We start from the raw sequence: 18674 nt of genomic DNA, 5'->3' as shown, positions 1-18674 counted from the left end.
ATCGTCATTAGGAATGTCCAAAGTGAGTCTTATGCATTTATCTTGAAGATACTTTGTTCGGTAATATCGTTGAAAATGGATAGCGTTGAACGAAACATCGCGTCTTTTCGTCGCTCGCGACAGTTTGGAATTTGCACGATACATAAATAAACAATGATTATTCAAAATATATCAACGGACAATTGAATCGGTTTTTTTTTTTTTTTTAGATATAGATGCTGACACTTTACTGTAGCTTCTACTATTTATTTCAAGACACGTAATTGTAGTATTGGTGCTGGTACACGCTTTACCTGCAGACGAGATCTGCTGCCTCGATGGTTTTATACGATAGAACCATTGTATTTTAACAATTTGCGTACTCGTGATTTGTACAATGTTATAATAATAATAATAATAATAATCGTAATAATCGTAGAAGTAGGAGTAGTAATAATAATAATTACAATAGGAGTAATAATAGTGATGGTACAATCGTAATAGCACTAGCCGTGGTAATTAGAAACGGCTAATGATCATAGTAGTGCAACATGCTGCCGAAACAGCATGAAATATCGTGTTCATCTCATCTCATTGCCCGAGCTCCGTTTGTTCGTTTGAATTTTTAAAGACAAGTCGTTGATAACGTAAGCCGGCGACTGATAATAGAGAGCTTTCGGATAATATTGCCGAAAGTGGATGGAAAACGTCGCGACTTTACTGCCGCTCCACCAATTACGTTTGACGATTCGAAAGACGTTAAACGAGATTGTGGAATGATCGTGTACCGAATTTCGCGTATGTATTTCTTTCCCTCTTTTTCTTTTTCTTTTTTCTTCTTTTTCTGTTTTTTTTTTCCATTTTTCTCTGTTCTTTTTTGTTAGATATCCTGTGTGCACACGCCGAAGCGATCAAGAGTTTTACTCTTCTTCTTCCTCCTCCTCTTCCTCCTCCTCCTCCTCTTCCTCCTCCTCCTCCTCCTCTTCCTCCTCTTCCTCCTCTTCCTCCTCTTCGCCTTCCTCCTTGCCGGCTTCCTCCTCCTCTTCCTCATCGAATTGCGGCTCCTCGAGATCGTCGTCAACCGTAGCCTTCACGTCTTCCTCGCCCTCTGGTGTCTCTGGATCGCCAGCCTTCTTGCCCGGTCTTTCGCCGAACCACTTCGGCAATTTCGCTGTTATTCGCAGAGAGAGAGAGAGAGAGAGAAAAAGATTAACTTTAACGTCGTGATTGGCGTGAAGGCGCGGAGACGTGTATTAATTCGTGAACAAAACTCCACGAAGAGGAATAGGTGACAGATAAGATAATTATCTACATACGCGCACTTTGTGTACGAGACACTTTCGTTACCGTAGAAGAGGAAACTCTTAACGATTCTTTGGAACATTAACTAAAACAAAAATTCTTCTAACTTCTCGTTAATCTTCAGGTTCAATTGCATAATAAGATATAAAGCGTTAATTGTGCCATTTTGTTTCTTTCGATAGGACGATAGGTGCCGACTCGAAGTCTCTCAAGAGTCGAAGTCATACATACTCTTTTGGCGACCCATGAACTGTTCCTTCTGTTCGGCCCACTGTTTCTCTAAAATTTCCTTTTGTTGTTCGGTCAGGCCCTGCAACACCAACGGACAGAACGGCATGCTAGGAGTTATTTTCACACATCGGAAATGGACTTTTGTCTGGAAACCCTTCTCTCCGTACTGTCGCTTTCCCCGGGTTGCAAAGATTTCTTCATGGCGAGGGTCGGGGCTGGGGGTTACGGCCGAAAGAATTAATTACACAATAACTGACTTGTATGAAATCGTCTTTAAAAGGAATTACGATTTTCGGTGCTTAACCATCTCGATACTCGAGAACGGACTCTCTTCGAATTTCATATAAAAACGAAGACGAATTGAACAATCATTCTTATGACGATTGAAGACAAACACACTGAGAGAACATATTATACATTTTCGGAAAAGACATAAAAAATAGCAAACTCACAGACGACGTTGACACGATACTTTATTAGAGTGAAATTATTCTCGTGGTGATCGTTTTCGTGATTTTTCATGCTTTCCATTCGCTGTGCTGGGCAATATACACGTGAGAGAAAAAAAAGAAAAGAAATCGCTGCGTGCGTGAGCATAAGTACGCAGTGTACCGTGCTTTTCACGTCACACGTTACACCCGTTCAAACAACGAACACAGCAACGATTCGGGCAGCTGCTTCGACCGTTCAATCGACGAGGAGTGAGTGAAAGAATTAGAAACACGATCGCCGATGAGATCTCGGGGATGCAACCAGCAAGGCAAGCAAAGGGCGGTAAAGCCACAGTGACAGAGGGTTCACGGTTGGACTCACTTTTGCTGCGCTTCGTAAACAGTTCTGCTCTCTGTTTCCACAATTTCTCGATGTTCTCCGCTAAGAGCGTGTCATAGCCCTGCGATTCAATCGACATATGGCTCACTAATCGCTATCTTTGTACGGGGTCATTCCTATTGTATTTTGTTTCCGTTCTATTATACATTGTACGAGGCAGAGAGAGAGAGAGAGAGAGAGAGAGAGAGAGAGAGAGAGGTTCCTACGTTTAAGTATGTTCGTACCTGACTGCATCTCTAGACGTGTTCGATACTGTGTGTAAAATTCGGCTTGCGTAAAGAGTGTCATGGAATGAGAGTTTTGGGTTTAATTCCTTCGTTTCGAGTCAACATTGCCATCAAATGGATTTTGAGGGGTCGAAATGCACGTGCATACTTACGCCCTCAAAGAGTTTCTTCTTGTCGTCGTAGGATCGGGTATCGACGCGACGTTCGTACTTCGAGGCGACTTGGATTTTCGGCTGTGGAAAAACGATTCGATCAATCCCATCCAATTTTACCCTTCTCTTCTCTGTCTTGCTTTTGCACGCGATCAGATAGAATACACGGAATACATACGGGATATTTGCCGGTTAAAGCTTCAGGATCAAGACCCTTCTTCAGAGCTTTGTGCCTCAGCTGTTGCTTTTGACGTTCCTTCAGCTCTTTAAGCTACGATATGTAGAGAGAGAGAGAGAGAGAGAGTATTAAGCTGCGTTAATTTTTACTTCACCAACGAAAACGATCAACGAATTTTCTTTCCTTCAATTGATAATAGAGATCATCGATTGCTTTCGCGAGCTACAGACTGATCGTAAAAAAAACTCACGTCGTACTCCTGACGCTTTTGTCTCTCTTCTAGATCATACTTCTCGGTTTCAAGTTTCACTATGCTTTCCCACAATTCGGTCGCCTTGACGCGAAGTTTGTCGATCGACATACCCTCGATGTCCAAGGGTTTGATGCGAATGCTGAGGGAAATTTTCTTCTCTTCCTCGAGCTGCTCCTTTGTCTTGTTGCGTTCGAGTTGCGCCGATGTAAGATTACCCTGCGTTTCGATCAAATCAATTTGACATATTACTCCGATTGGTAAGAATGAAAAAGGAAAAAAGAAAAAACAGCTCGTTCAAGTTAAACACTCGGAACGCACCGAAAGATCTTTCTTGGTGATAGTAAAGTTGGGACCCTTTTTGCTCTGTTCTTTCACTGCTTGCATCATAGCCTGACGTTTCTTTTCCGACTCCTCCAGGCGCCTAGAAAGTGATAAATATGAAACAATGCACGTATCTTGTCATTTGAGACCTGTCGCAACCTACTCCTAGGATTTTTCTATCGGAACATCCGACTTTAACTTCCTCTGACTGAATGTTTGACGCTTATTACCTTCTCTTCTCCTCGATGTCACGTTGTTTCTTCTCCTCTGAAAGAAGAATTCAGACGTCTCGATTGAATTCCCAGTTTCGAGGTTTATAAAAACGCGGGAGAAAAATCGGGATAAACGTATTTACCGATTTCACGTTGACGGCGCTCCTCCTCTTCCTTCTTCTTTTGAGCCAATCTCTTCTCCTCCTCCGCGCGGGTGACCTTGCGCTTGGCTTGTTTCTCCTAAGAAAAACAACAGAATATATACTTTTTATCAAGAAAATATCAAGTAGAAACTAATCGCAGGGAAGAAGAACACATGACATACACGAAGAAAATCGTACCTTTAATCTTTTCAACTCCTCCTCTTCCTTGGCTCTCTGCTTTCGCCATTCCGCTATGTATTCTTTGAGCTGTTCGTCGAGTTCACTTCTTTTCTGTTCTTGTTTCTGCATTTGTTTTTTAACAAGGAATTAGTCGCGTGTGTGCGCAATTATATCTTTTTCTAACGATCGTGCTAGGGCCCAACCTATCCCAGTGTGCAAGAAAAAATAGAGCAGCGTACCCCACCCGTCCCGCGACCCAAAGCAAAACATTTAAAATGATTCCCCCTTCCTGTTCTGAGAATTTTCAGGCGAAGAAACAAACAAATTGTTGCTATCTCCCTTATGAACTATTCTATTTTTTCACCGGCGCAAAAGCAAATCTCGAGACGGAAAGATCAACGAAGAATTTAGCCGGTTGGGCACTGCTCGACGTATTCGCGCGAGTATCGACACACTCACCTTCATAAACTCGATACTCTCGCCAGATTCCCTGAAGCCGGCCGGAGCGAAAACAGAAGTCACTCGCTTTAAATCACAACGATTGAGCTTGTTCTCTGGAAGATCTCGAGAGACCTTCCAGAACTCCGTACGCGGCTCTCACGTCCCCGCGTGCCCGCTAAGTTTATTACAACTCATCCACGCATTCTCTCCCATAGTGCATATTATTTAATGCCGCTCATCGCATGTATTCACACACAGACAACACGTGAGCGGACAAAATCAGACAGATAAATACACGGACGGACAAACGAAAGATCAAAGAGGAAAAGTGTAACGGGACAGAGTGGAAGAGAGACAGAGGCGATACGAAAGAGAGAGAGAGAGAGAGAGAGAGAGAGAGAGAGAGAGAGAGAGAGAGAGAGAGAGAATCAGGCAAGTAATATGTGCAAGCATGTGGGAAAAAGAAACAAATTGCGTATCGCAGCTAATCATGGAAGGTGGTGGCATTAATGAAAATAGTAAGAAATTTCATGGCTATCTTATAGATAAATTATTCGGTTGTCAGTAGCCACAAAAAGACAAATTGACTCTGAGATTTGCAAACATTTTTGTCTTTTAAGAGTTTCAGTCGATTTCGTAGACTGAGCTGGGAATTGACTCGAGAAAACACACCCAGAGATACGATTCTCCGTTTCGTAGGACAAAACGCTCCACAAAGAAGCCAGATGTGAGAGACAGGTAGGATAAGGCGTTACGGAAGGCTTGATTGTTCCTTTCGGGCTGAAAGCGTTTTTTGCTCGGAACTCTCGATATTTTTAGGCGATACGCGGCATGAAGTAAAATCACCGGCTGACAGGAATTACGGACATAGGTATTACGATTATTGCTTGCAACTCAATCAATTATGGCACAGGATCAACATAATTAATAAGGACGGGCGGGGTTGAGGAAGATCGGGCACAATAACGAGTCTTCAAGTATAAGGACATGACATGACTTTGACATCACTTTGAACTCGAACAAGATGTGATTACGTACAACGCCGTTACACGTTAATTCGTTTATTAATCAAACTCCTTTATTAATCAAAGAGGCAAAACGTAAAAGACGCGAGAATACGCGTATAGGGGGACATGGTAGTAGGAGAGAGGGGGTGGTTTCATGGACTGGCAACGAATGATTAGATATCACCGACAGGATTGAGACTCGTCGTCGAGCGAAACTAATGAAGTTCATAGGGTGTAACACCTATTTTGGCTCGCAACACGCTATATAAAATGCAGATAAACGCGGTCGCGGTCGCGACCGCTCCGACAAGAAATAACCCTCCATCGAGTTTATTCCTGTAATATTCTAAATTTGCTTTGACAAATTTTCTCCGATGGTACAATCTTGTTTCTTTTCCAAATTCTCCTGCGATCGCGTCAGCATGTTACATAATCTAATTTGGCTGATATAAAAAGATCACGCATTAAAAGATTAAACCAAAGTATTACGATATTACAGAAACTGCGGTTACTACGTATTAAACGGTCGGCTATTAATTAGATCACGTCGGCGTCGGGGCGTATGATACGTTTTGAGCAGACGTCGGTCTCAGAATAAACCGCGTTACGTTATTGTGCATGTATTTACGAAACGCCTGGCAGACTACCAAACGGCTCAAGTATCGTCGCGCATTATGCAATCGCTATGGAATCTTTATGAAAGGCCCGTAATGTGCTTTTCAGAAAATGCACTATCATACTATTATTTTGCCAAAAGTACAGGCCAATGATCGCGCCACGTATCTGCAAATACGATCCTTCGGCATAGATAGAAATTGGCCAACTTGTGCGAGACGCACTAACCGACCGCAATATGAAACGTCGAAGCGCTTCCTACGATCTCATTCCTGTCGTGATGCAAATTTAAAGGTCTGGTCTGGTGGGCGGTCTCGTTGACGTCGATTAACTTTGATCTATAATCCAGCCAGTGCCCGTTTTTCTTCTCATTGCAGAAAAACTTTTTATAAGATAGATTTTATAAGATAGATGTGTGCGTTATCGCACACATTTATATTTAATTTATATTTAATTTATTTTATATTTAATTGCACTCTCTTAATTTTCATCTTCGTCTTAACAAAGTTCCGTCTAAACAAAGCTCAGGATTAGACAGTTCGGTATTAATTTTCAGTTGGCCGAAGATACGAGCCAACAATTCAGAGACCTTCTCAGAGACGGTTGCAAACGTACATGCGCCGTCAGCTTGTAAACTGATCGTTCTTCTTAAACCTGGTGAGCAAATGAGAGGAGATTGATCAATCTTTGCATCTTCCTCTACAATGTAAACAGCTGTGCCCGAGAAGTAAATCGAGCAAAGATTAAATTTGATCGACGCCAGTGAAGAACCGACTCTGGGAGTGTGAGAGAGCGGTCGAAGAACAGGGAAGGAAATATTATTGACGTATGAACACCTCGATGTATAATGAACTTACTTTTGGGACGCCCTACCCCTACAAAAAAGAAAGTACAGATTCATTAATAAAATCGTGTAATGAGTTGTTTACGTAGGACTGCACAAAGCTGCGTGTAAACTATAATCGGTACCGTTCGTTTCTTTCTTTTATACCTTTTTTTCTCGCTTTTACTTTCTGTACATATTAATTCCGCGATAGTTGGTTTACGCGAAATTGGGTCGTTTCAGCGCGTTTATTGCGCGATTGGATCCGTACCTTGGAAAACAAGGTCCAACACCTATTTCTCTAGCTTTTAATTGTAAGAATTTTTAGAATCGTTTAATCATTTGAGTACTTATATATATATATATGAAATTAATATTTTAATATTTCAGTGATGAAAGGAATCTACGGTTAAACTTGGACAACTTTTGATTACTAAAATATTTATAAATCCTAAAACATCTGTAATGTCGAAAACTGAAGAGATGGACCTTTTCTCCAAAGCACAGGTATATCATTTACCTTCACAATTAAACAAATCGTCATCAGTGATATAACGTGGATCTAACATGGATGTAATGTAACTTTATAAAATATTTCATTGCCCAGTTGATAATGTGTGCGAGGTAACAGAGGCTGTTTAGGCGACAGATATAGTGACAGATATGACGAGGACAAAGGTAGGCGTGGAGAAACAAAGTGCAGGTGAGAAATACATACTTTCGCGATTGCGATTGATAAAGAAAAACATCATATCTCTCGCTAAGTAAATTTGAATAAAAGTTTTCTAGCTACGGATACACGAGCTAGCTACGAAGACACGAGCGCAATGAATTTTTCCGACCGGGAGTCGTCGAAAAATCCAGGATTTTCACCGGGACAACCGAAGCGAAATCGTGGCGTCACAACGCGCATAGCTCTATACTGCTCATTTCGAGACTCTCCGGGACTTACTTCCTGAAATGAAAAAACGGAAGAAAAGCCAGACGTTAGAGAGACATTTCAGGAGCAATATTAGAAGGATTATACGTGATCGAAGGTGAACACTTACACGTCCTCGACTTCCTCCTCGCCGCTGCAAAAGAGAAAAAGGAAAATGCACCAGTTAGTTGGGGTGGACACGGTAAGGGCAATCGTTTGGGACGAATAACAGACGCTGGCTGGGGGGCTTAAGCTTTTAAGGGGTTGCTCGAAGCTCGCGTTTTTCGCGTAAGTACATTTTCGCAAGGTGCTTACTGTTGCGATTTACAATCTTGTTCCAAAGTTACAAACTTTGGGACTGTGGGGGGAAATGTGGTTTCGTTTCGAGCGCGGATACGGCCGGGTCGTAGTATACAAAAGGGGCGGACATTGAGACGGCACAGTTAGACAAGAGACTGTAGAACAACACATTGAAACATGACGAAGACATAGAAATAATGGGCAGTATTTAATCTTACGTGGGCAATATTTGCTCGGACACGTTCTACATAATGTGACAATGACCAACGAACCCGGATCAACCGCGATTCTGGACTGTCGTTGTACTTTGGTAGAAATTCTCTCATATTTGAAAATCGCCACTGACTCTTGTCGTCTTTTGACCCTTATATTTCGATTAACTAAATCTATCTTAAAGAATAACAATATCATCGCAAGTGTGCTCTGTATTGCAATACTTTATAAATATTTTACTTTGCAAATTATAGAAATGTATTTTGTATCTTGCTAGAATTTAAAGAATACACTCATGTTAACTTTAAAAGTGTGTCTCATTGAAGTTTGCAACGTGTTAAGATGTAACTTTTGACTTTACACTCCTCCAGAATTTGCAATTGATATAATTTCATAGCGAGAGGTAAAGTAAGGGATAAAAAATTGTGAACGTAAATAATAAGTCGATAATTTACGCGATTAGTTGTAATCAAAGAGTAATAATCGAGTAACGAGTATACTTACGAGTATTGGTCCTCGTCGTCAGACATGTTGGTGGCTATTTAAAGTGCTGTAACATGAAAACGAAACGAAATGTTGATTACTGAATTTGCGTAGTCAGTTCCGTATAATCCCACTTAATATCTTCTAGAAAATAAAGCCCGCGACGAACGTGTACTGTTGAACATTTATTAGCAAAACTCTCGTGTGATTCCAGAGTTTGAAAGTAACGATTGTAAAAGCTGAGGAATTTCAAACGCGTCGGTATCACTAGACGAGGCGCAGGATCTAATGGGAAGAAACACTGGTAGGCTTGGGGTTGTACACGTAGCTCTACCACAGTACTTACGAATTTACGTGTTATCGCCACTTTTACAACTTACAACTTAATCACAGGTGTAATGTGGGAGTACCCGGAACGAACTAAGACGTGTCACAACAGAGGTCTCCCGTTGTCGTCACTTACATAACTTATCCACGACGCGACAAATTTAAAAAAAGAAGCGAGAGGACACCAGAGAGCGAGAGGAAGCGGAAAGCCAGAAGAAGTTCACCAGTTAATTCGCACGACTCGCTACAAGAATGAAGATGTTGGAAGAATTAACGGGAGAAGGGAAAAAGGGGGTGGGAGAAGGCAAGCAAGGAAGACACTCGAATGCAGAAAAATATGACGAAGCCGCACCTTATCAGGGATGAAAAAAGAAACGAGAAGAAAAGCCGAAATTGAATGAGCCGGATGGCGCACACCGACGCGACGATCCCGAAGTAATCCGATATACCGAGACGGGAGAGAGAAAATGCCAGTTTGCTAACCCTGGTCGCAAACTCGGCGTCCCAAGCTCTATAAGGGGCCGTCCCCTTCTCTTCTTCCTCATCACTCTAATTTTAGAGAGGAACGACATGCTCGCTCGTTCTGTCTCCGCCCTTCTATTTCTCTCTTTCTGCAGCCATTTTCTTGCAAACTTCGCGCGAGCTTCGCGGAAGCCAAGGCCTTCGCTCGTCGAACTATGACATTTCTAAAGCTAGCTTTAATGACCATCGAAAAATACTGATATCTTTGATTTCTTCATCCGAGCTGGGGATCTACAGCCGCGCTCTACGTACTGTTGCAACGCCAATCTCTATCTCTCCATCCTGTGTGAGCTTCCTCTCCCTGTACTTATTTTTGTCGCTCGAATCAAACTCACTCTCTCTCTCTCTCTCTCTCTCTCTCTCTCTCTCTCTCTCTCTCTCTCTCTCTCTCTCTCTCTCTCTCTCTCTCTCTCTCTCTCGCTCTTTCTTCATATTTAACGTCCTCATTTTGAGACGTTTTCCAGACAATTCAATGAGCTAAAAGATGTCGTAATCTTTCGCACATTATGTAGACATAAGTAAATTTCTTATTTTTTGCTCTTTGTCTTTCTTTTGAGACAAAAGCATTTCGACATTCTGCGCATAGAGCAGTTTTCTAGTTACGAAAAATGTTTCTACAATTATTTAATTTACCAAACCAACAATCAGGGAATCGAGGAAAGGGTTTGATTCGAAGCAACATACATACGAAACAGGAAGGAACATATTTTTGGGTTTACACGTTCCCCATTCTTTTTTTCAAGGGTGAACGAGTTTTTTGTGGAATTTATGATTTTCGTGTTGCAAAATGTTAATAAATACCATAATGTCCGTACCTTTCTTTTGCGAGAATATTAAAATCCTAATAATTAATATTAGTAAAACACCCACACGATCCATTGCTAAATTAACATTACACTTCAGAGTTACCTTTCCTGTCGGGCAGTTCAAGATGCACTACCTAAAGTTCCTTACCAGTTATTTCGTCGACGTGAATAGTGGAGTGGAAGGGAGATTGTTTATATCGAGCGACAGCGCACGCGGAAACAAATGCACGCGTCTTCGAAAAGAACTCGTTGATGACGAAAGTAAAATAATTATGTAATGTGAAGTAATTATGTCACTTTTACTAATACAGTAATGTCTTTTAAAACTTTTTATTGAAAAAAAGAAAAACAGATAAATTGTTCGTGTGTATCTGACGATAGTGGCCATTGCCTTCAATGCAATGGTGTAATACTTTTCCTTAAATAAAAATATTTAAAGTTTTGTATTGTATATCTGATGGAAGATACTATCTCATATAATTAATTCTTAATGTCAATCGATTTTACATTTATACAATTATATAATCATATAAAATTACAGTCTTGTAACTTTTCGTCATTTTATAAATAATAAATATGTCATTATTATCTTATGAATTATATACTAAATCATTTTCCTTTTCTATGTTCCAATCTTGGTCTTCCTTTCTTTGTTGTTGGCTTATCTTTTCCTTTATTTAATAAGGGATGAGTTTCTGTAACATAAATTATATATATATATATATATATGTATCATATCTTATTCCTAAATAAACAATCTGTTAAAATTATATTATGACATTCAGATTTTACCATCGGTTGGTGCACCCTGTAAATTTATATCATGTGAACGATGTTTCTTCAGCGGTGGCTCATGCGGTGTCACTTGATTATCTTCAGAATCTTCCACATCCGGAGATATAGGCAGAAATTGAAGAGAACCGATATCCTCGGTTTCTTCGTCCGAGCTGCAAAACGCGGCAACTCTATCAATTGATGCGACATCAACCTCTATTTCTTCATCCTGAGCCTCCTCTCCTTGTACAACAGACTTATCTTCATCACTCAAATCAAATTCGCTCTCTCTTTCCTCATACTCCACATTTTCATCCAGTTCTTTGAAATCTGGTGCGAATGCGGACCAATTTTCTACTTGATTTTGCGCCCAAATAGAAACTACCCCTGATGATATGGATGCAATTATTGGTCTTACCGGATGCCACTATATAAGAAAATGGGAGAAATTGTGTTATAAATAACTTTGTTTTATACATTTTTATTGGAAAACTTCAAAAACAACACTACAATAAAGCAAAATGAAATTTTCTTACCACAACATCAAGTAAAAGTTCACCTTTGGTCCCATGAAGGATTTTCACCAAGTTTCCGATACTCTTCTCCCACACATACAATGCATGCTGCCTCGCTGATCCAGCACAAACATATTCTCCATCACCGGAAAAGCAACATTTTTTCCACATTGTTTTATTTACAAGATCTTGCAGTTTCTGAATTGGTTCAGGTTCACCATCTTTGCCACATGCTAATATTTCAGTACTATCATATACACGAATTACTCTGTCAGATGTATTAACCAAGAAACAGGAGCCTCGTCGTGCAAATTCTATACTTTTTACCGCTGTGTTACTGGCGGTACCTTGTGAAATTTTGTAAGAGGCTTTTACAGTTAATGTCTCAGCATCAAGAACTAAAACTCTACCACGAGCATTCCCTGTATATACATAATCTCCACGTCGGTCAAATGATGCTACTATGTTTAAGTCACTCTAAAATTAGAATATTATTTTTAGAAATATCGTTTCCATCGTCCTAAAAATTATTAACATTTAAGATATATTTCTGCATCTTACTTTTACTTATACATATACATACATATATACATGTGTGTGTGTATGTAACTTGTGGAATATACACACAATACTTCACAATATCTATCTTTTTAAGTATAAAATACAATATATATCATGTATAATATACATACATCTTCATCAAGTGGTATAACTCTATGTGTACCTTCAACATCAACCATAACAGCAGCATGACGCATTGGACATACCAAAAACTTGTTGAGATTTCTTGGGTGAAATTGTACTTTTAATATTGGAGAAGGAAATCTATATTTTTGATCACATTCTCCAGACAAGACATCCCAAATACATACATTATTGTCTGTAGAAGCACTTAATAATTTATGACCATTTCTCGACCAACTGAAAAATGCAATAGATCTAATATGTCTTAACATTATATTTGTTTTTCTTCTACAAGCTATTCAATTTTATTACAAAGTAGATGCATTTTTTAATAAACTCGCATATCTTACCTTAATGAGCACACAGGATGTACATGAGCACTAATAATCTTAGCTATACCACGAGTCAAAAAATCCCAAATCACAAGTCTTCCATCGTTGCAACCAACAGCCAATAGTGTTCCTCTTTTATTAAATGTACAAGTGACAGCAAGAGATATACAATCCAATGTACCATCAAATTCCTAATAAAAATGAGGTAACAATTAAAAATAATACGATCTCATTATTTCATTGTGAGACGGATTAACATTAAACACAACATCAAACACATACCTCTGGATAATTCTGTCCAAATGATTCTGTTAAAACACAAGTGTCAAAATTATAGAAATATATATTATAAAACGTGTGTACATTAAAAGATAATTTGGAAAATATGATTAATTAAAACAAAAGTGAAGATTTGTTGCTTTATATTTAGAAAACTTACATATAATTTATATGCAACTTATGCTAAAACTAGAGAATATATTTCTAATGTATTGAAAACATAATTACCTAATAGTTCTAAATTCATTTTTTATAGCACTGATTTATATCTTTTGTGGTTAAACTATAGAATGTTGTATTTAGTTTTAGGTTATGACATGTATCCTGCCTGGCACCATCTATTGATGTCATAAAACACTCGAATATCGTAGGGTTTGAATCTTATCTTAGTATTCTCAGGGTTCGAATTTTGACTAAATAACTTGTTACCATTTAACAGATATACACGACACCGTTGACGCAGGAGGTTAATGCACTTATTAGTTACATTCACATTTGGCTTAGCAAGCGTTAACGAGACCGAGGATTCATTTGTCGACTGAATTCCTTGCCACGTTGATTCGCATGTTACGCGCGCGCATTCCGTGAGTGTCGTTCACACTTTCACAGGTTTCGTGAAAGAGACAGTCTCACACTTGTTTGTACGATCTCGCAGGGAAAAGATATTGACAAAAAGATATTGATTTTGTGTGACAAGTGTAAGTGATTGTTATCAAACTGTTCGATTGCCAAAATTCTGATAGATCATGATGCGACTGAGTCTTGCGCTCGTTCTCATTGTCGCCGGCTCGCATGTTTCCACCGGCGAAGACTGCAAGGGATGTGTTCCCTTGGATTCCTATTCGTTTGACAAGGTAACGAGAGTTCGTGAAAAATTCTGGATTCTCGGAGCCGTATATAATAAATAAAACTTGCGAGATTCTTTAATGTAACAATGTAATAAAATCTATATAAAATTAACGGTCTAGTCAATTTGATGCTGAAAGAGAGAGGGAGAGAGAGAGAGACAGAGAGAGAGAGAGAGAGAGAGAGAGAGAGACAGATAGAGATTTACTCTAGATGTATGTAAATATAAACAAGTACGGTCAAAGTGTTGTTCATAGGACTTTTGATATGTATAATTTAATGCTTCTTGTATCGCATAATTTTATGTATTTTTTCTACACTTTAGAGATTAACGATTAACAAATATTCTTCCGGTATCAGCATTTTATAATCGATATCAATAAATAAAATTCATTTTTTGCACAATTCATTTTGTGAATTTTGTTTTTAATGCAATCAACTGTCGTTGCCATAACTACCAAAATCATCGGCCACGTTAGCGAATAATAGGTATCTGTTCCCATCGCGCCTTGATTTCTTAATCGTAATTTCATTACATCGGAACGAACATAATCGTTCGTTCATTACAGCGTGCAGATTTAATTGAATGCAAACAAATTAGAGAAATATTAAGTAATATGCGTTTAACTTTTTAATAAATAAATTTTAATAAATAAAATGACTTCCTTAAATATTTTACTCAGATGCTATTAAAGGTTGATACTAATGAAGAAAAAGTATTCAAAGAAAGTATAGAATCGTAAAAAAATATTTCTAAGACAAAATATTTAAATCATAATAACCATCAAAAATGTCATTTCACAGATGATTCCCAAGTTCAGAGCAGTGCTTATTAAATTTGATGTTGCATTTCCGTATGGTGGCAAACACGAGCAGTATGCTACTGTAGCAGCAGATACAAAAGACTCACATGATCTTTTAGTAGCTACAGTAGGTGTAAAGGACTTTGGCAATAAAGACAACTCTGACTTGGCACAGCGCTATAACATCAAGAAGGAGGATTTCCCAGTAGTATTATTGTTCGTGCAGGGTAAATCAGAGCCGATCAAGTTTGTTCCTGAAAGAGATTATGACTTTACTGGCGAATATCTGAAACGGTTTATCAGATCCAAGTCAAGAGTATACTTAGGCCTGCCAGGATGTGTAGAACGGCTGGATAGACTAGCGGAAGAATTCAAAGTTGCGGGAGAACAGCAAAGACAGGTAATATAATCCACACTAGGATAGCGAGTACCAAGTTCAATAAAGTAAATTCTGAAGCTTTTATTACTGGGAATTAAAGAAATCCTTTTGCAAAAATTTGCAAAAAAACCATTTGTTAAAATATATTTATTATCTTCCCTCTTTATACATAGGAAATATTGAAAAAAGCGAGAATCTTCGAGGAGACTTTACCAGAAGAACAACGGGAAGCTGCGAAAGTTTATGTGAAAACCATGGAGAAGATTTTGGAGCGGGGAGATATATTCGTGCAAACTGAAGAGACACGAGTGCAGGGACTTCTTTACAGAGGAAAACTGTCTGATCAAAAGAAACGTACAATGGAAGAGAGACGAAATATTCTGCAATCTTTCTCAGCTAGGGATGAGCTATAGAAATCTTGAAAACTCGATTATTATCAACGATTATCCAAGCACCACCTGATAATTCAGTTCTAGTACAAATATCAACTGTTTAATTGTTATCCTGAATTATCTTATATGCTGGATAAAATTTTATATGAGCGCGATATAATAGAAATAAGAATTATTATCGCCTGATATTTTAAACACCACAGTATTTCTTTACACGTTTTGTCGCGTTATGTGTATATACATATAAAGGACAAAATGCAATATTATTTGTCGTACACTTTTGTGTGCGATTGTTCCTTTGTATTAAACGCTTTATCCTGTTATATCAATTACATAAATGCAAAACAATTAGGCAATAAGCATTAAAGATATAGGATTCTATATTTAAAGATATCTGTCTGTCAAATCAATCGATCAAGTATAGTTATAATACAGTTTAATCTATTGCATATACAGATTATATAAAATCAAAAAATTAAAATTGAAAGTTCCCTAAAAAATTTTCAAAAAAAAAAAGAAAAAATTAACAGGTTGCAGTTTAAAATGTTACACTGTAAACAAAGTAGGTAAAAATTTGACAATTTTATACAAATTATCGCGGCACACGCTCACATTTACGCACGCACAAACATTCGTGACCTTTTCAGCATGCTGTTTGCTATTTTTCAAAGTATACATGATGCAATCATTAACTATGAATGGACATGTGATATAATCCGCGAATCTGCTTGGGTTCTCAAAAGACCAATATCTAGAACAATAAAAAATAAAGCACGGGTTCTTTGTTCGCGTAATTATCGTTGTACTTAATCGTTCAGCATTCCTCAATTCTTAACACACTTTCCCCTCTTGCATGCATTCATTTCAATAATTACTATCTCGCACCACAATAATTTCTTTCCACGGTTTAAAAGAATCACAGATAACATGTATCGCTTGTACAAATACGGCCTTTATCGAATAACCTGGAAATTTATTCAACTTGTCCACAACTTCGTCTCTAAAAAAAACTATCTATGTATATTCAATGTTTGAATAATGAAGCGTTGGTGGCATTTAATATATGCACGATGGCGCACATAATATCGGAATGTGCTGTCTGATAACAAACTCCATTGTCTATGGATACATTGAGGTTCATTACTTTTTTTCATCTTCATTTTTCATCTCTAATTTCTTAATTTCTTCAATTAGTTTTTCCTCACTCTTTGTTACTGCGCATTTATCTTCTATTGACTTTGTCATCTCCTTTTCAGTTTCTTTTTGCTGAGAGGTCACATCACTTTCATCGGTTTGTTTAACAAGTGATTTTGTTGGCTCCTCATTATCAGTACTTTCGCTGTAACTTACGTCACTACTTGACTCGCTGTCACTCTCCACACGTTTTTGCTCTGGATTGTTTTTGCCAGCATAAATCTCACATTCAGATCCTACAATCTTCTTAGCCTTCTCAAATGCTTCCTTCCATACCAATGCATCTGTGTGATAAATCCACAAAATAATATAAAAATATTCTTCAATATTACATCTTATCTTACTAATTTATATTTCGGATGCACAAGAGATACTTAATGTATTCTTTCAAAACCTACTCTCAGCATTTGCAAAACGTATCGCAAGTAACTCTGGCTTGAGTTGTTCATCTGCATAATCAGCAAGTACACTCCAGACCCAAGCCCTATCACTGCCACAATTTGGCTTCAACTCCATCCACGGAGTTACAAAATGATTAGCACAGATCTTGAGAGTTTTATCTCTGCGCATAACTACTCTGACAGTATTTTTCACTTTGTGCCTTAATAATTTAACTTCTCCTGTACCACGTTCTTTCCATTCAGCAGGATTGCTGGATGTGTCATAACGATATAACTTTGCTCTCCTGAAAGTATTACGTTATATTATATTTATTTAGATTATAAAATACATATAATATATAATCTTTTTTGAACATTATCCTTTTACTTTAAATACAGTATATACGATAACTTACAACTTTAGCATCTCTATTTCATCCTCTTCGTTGTTGGATACTTCTATCAAGGGTAAAGATATTATGGGTTCAAAATGTACATCATTTTCAGTATTCTCTTCATCATTATCTTGAGGTTCACAGTTGGCACCCTTCACTTCAACATGATCACCATTCAGCTTAAAAAAAATAAAACGAAAAAGAAAATATCATCTTACAAAAAGAGATTGCCTTGAAGCATTCTAACGTCAAATTGAAAAGCAGAATATTTAGAGTTAAAGTTCAACGTAAAGAAAATTAAAATTCATATTTCCCCAGACACAGAAATTCTATAATGGAGGTTAAAATAAGATTATAGTATTAAGGAAGACCACCAATCTCCATATTTTGTTTCATAAAAAAAATATATGTATATAACCTATTGTTAATGATGCTGTCTCAATCCGTTATTAATCGGATGATTCTCTAATTCAGATTAAGCACAGAATAAGAAGATTCGACAAAATATATATACCACATTCTCTGGCATCTTCTATCAGCGTTGGTTGGAATATTATATAAAATGAAACGGTTGCCGATGATCACAAAACGTTCAACGGTCAGTTTTATAACTTGTATTATAGAGTATTGTGTCGTAATTGGCCGCAACTGACGGGCGCTCGCAATTGTGAGTAGCGGTCTGTTCTTTTTAGTTGCACTGCTAAACTGGCGCGATAAGTAAAGCCAGCGGCACACGGTCTTGTTTTCGTGCTAGATTGCTTGCTGGATGAAAATATTGCATTCTGATTGGTGCATTTCCATACATCTTCGAAAATATACCAATCAGAACGCAGTATTTTCATCCAGCAAGCAATCCAGCACGAAAACAAGCACCGTGTGCCGCTGGCTTTAGAATGAGATAACTATATTTCTTCAGCAGCGTAGATAAAAAGAACAGACTATAGGAATGGGCGATATCGATTATTTTGACATTCGATTACCTTTATCTTACAAAATCGATTATCGTATGATGTTTTTTTTTACCTTGATTATTCCCTAGATGATAGTTGTTTGTTCGATGTTACTGGAAACGTTACAGCACGTTTGTTGATAAATTATTACAGGATTCAACACGAAATAAACACAACAAACCGTGATCGTCGACTTTGTATACTTTTTGAAAAGGCATTTACCTTCGATAAGTGAGCAAACTTTACTAGCAAAGCTTTATTAGCTTTACTAGCAAGAGAGTTCAGA

The 18674-nt window shown here is 38.0% G+C and overlaps 4 protein-coding genes across 13 annotated transcripts; 1 reads left to right on the top strand and 3 right to left on the bottom strand.

Annotated features, from left to right (window-relative positions):
- Window positions 1-225: 225 nt before the first annotated feature.
- Window positions 226-10616, bottom strand: LOC105181245 (troponin T). Of its 9 annotated transcripts, none has more exons than XM_025297539.1 (14): window positions 9490-9629; window positions 8832-8877; window positions 7941-7968; window positions 6930-6947; window positions 4469-4499; window positions 4028-4132; window positions 3830-3926; window positions 3705-3741; window positions 3472-3574; window positions 3151-3369; window positions 2901-2993; window positions 2723-2803; window positions 2326-2404; window positions 226-1150 (listed from the first exon to the last, which is right to left on the bottom strand). In XM_025297539.1, the coding sequence occupies exons 5-14, from the start codon at window positions 4472-4474 to the stop codon at window positions 900-902; spliced, it is 1071 nt and encodes a 356-aa protein (XP_025153324.1). In that variant the 5' UTR covers window positions 4475-4499; window positions 6930-6947; window positions 7941-7968; window positions 8832-8877; window positions 9490-9629; the 3' UTR covers window positions 226-899. The 9 variants fall into 9 exon arrangements, with proteins under 9 accessions (XP_025153324.1, XP_011136189.1, XP_011136188.1 ...); XM_011137887.2 differs by lacking the exon at window positions 9490-9629 and adding an exon at window positions 9274-9454; XM_011137888.3 differs by lacking the exons at window positions 7941-7968; window positions 9490-9629 and adding exons at window positions 1513-1591; window positions 10569-10615 and having other exon boundaries at window positions 995-1150.
- Window positions 10617-10809: 193 nt separating this feature from the next.
- Rbbp5 (retinoblastoma binding protein 5) lies at window positions 10810-13383 on the bottom strand. Its single transcript, XM_019840517.2, has 7 exons — window positions 13278-13383; window positions 13053-13078; window positions 12789-12961; window positions 12447-12675; window positions 11776-12231; window positions 11258-11666; window positions 10810-11160 (listed from the first exon to the last, which is right to left on the bottom strand). Exons 1-7 carry the CDS (start codon window positions 13294-13296, stop codon window positions 11075-11077), a joined length of 1398 nt encoding a protein of 465 aa, XP_019696076.1. The 5' UTR covers window positions 13297-13383; the 3' UTR covers window positions 10810-11074.
- Window positions 13384-13523: 140 nt separating this feature from the next.
- Window positions 13524-16263, top strand: wbl (endoplasmic reticulum protein 29-like protein wbl). Its single transcript, XM_011137889.3, has 3 exons — window positions 13524-13903; window positions 14700-15098; window positions 15251-16263. Exons 1-3 carry the CDS (start codon window positions 13796-13798, stop codon window positions 15488-15490), a joined length of 747 nt encoding a protein of 248 aa, XP_011136191.1. The 5' UTR covers window positions 13524-13795; the 3' UTR covers window positions 15491-16263.
- On the bottom strand, window positions 15889-18138 carry LOC105181249 (ran-specific GTPase-activating protein). 2 transcript variants are annotated; one of them, XM_011137894.3, is made up of 4 exons: window positions 17953-18138; window positions 17460-17617; window positions 17062-17348; window positions 15889-16947 (listed from the first exon to the last, which is right to left on the bottom strand). In XM_011137894.3, exons 1-4 carry the CDS (start codon window positions 17965-17967, stop codon window positions 16610-16612), a joined length of 798 nt encoding a protein of 265 aa, XP_011136196.1. In that variant the 5' UTR covers window positions 17968-18138; the 3' UTR covers window positions 15889-16609. The 2 variants fall into 2 exon arrangements, with proteins under 2 accessions (XP_011136196.1, XP_011136197.1); XM_011137895.3 differs by having other exon boundaries at window positions 17956-18124.
- Window positions 18139-18674: the final 536 nt, after the last annotated feature.

This window comes from Harpegnathos saltator, unplaced genomic scaffold (assembly GCF_003227715.2).
Source record: "Harpegnathos saltator strain DR-91 unplaced genomic scaffold, Hsal_v8.6 scaffold18, whole genome shotgun sequence".
Taxonomy (NCBI): domain Eukaryota; kingdom Metazoa; phylum Arthropoda; class Insecta; order Hymenoptera; family Formicidae; genus Harpegnathos; species Harpegnathos saltator.
This window is presented reverse-complemented; position numbering and strand designations above follow the sequence as displayed.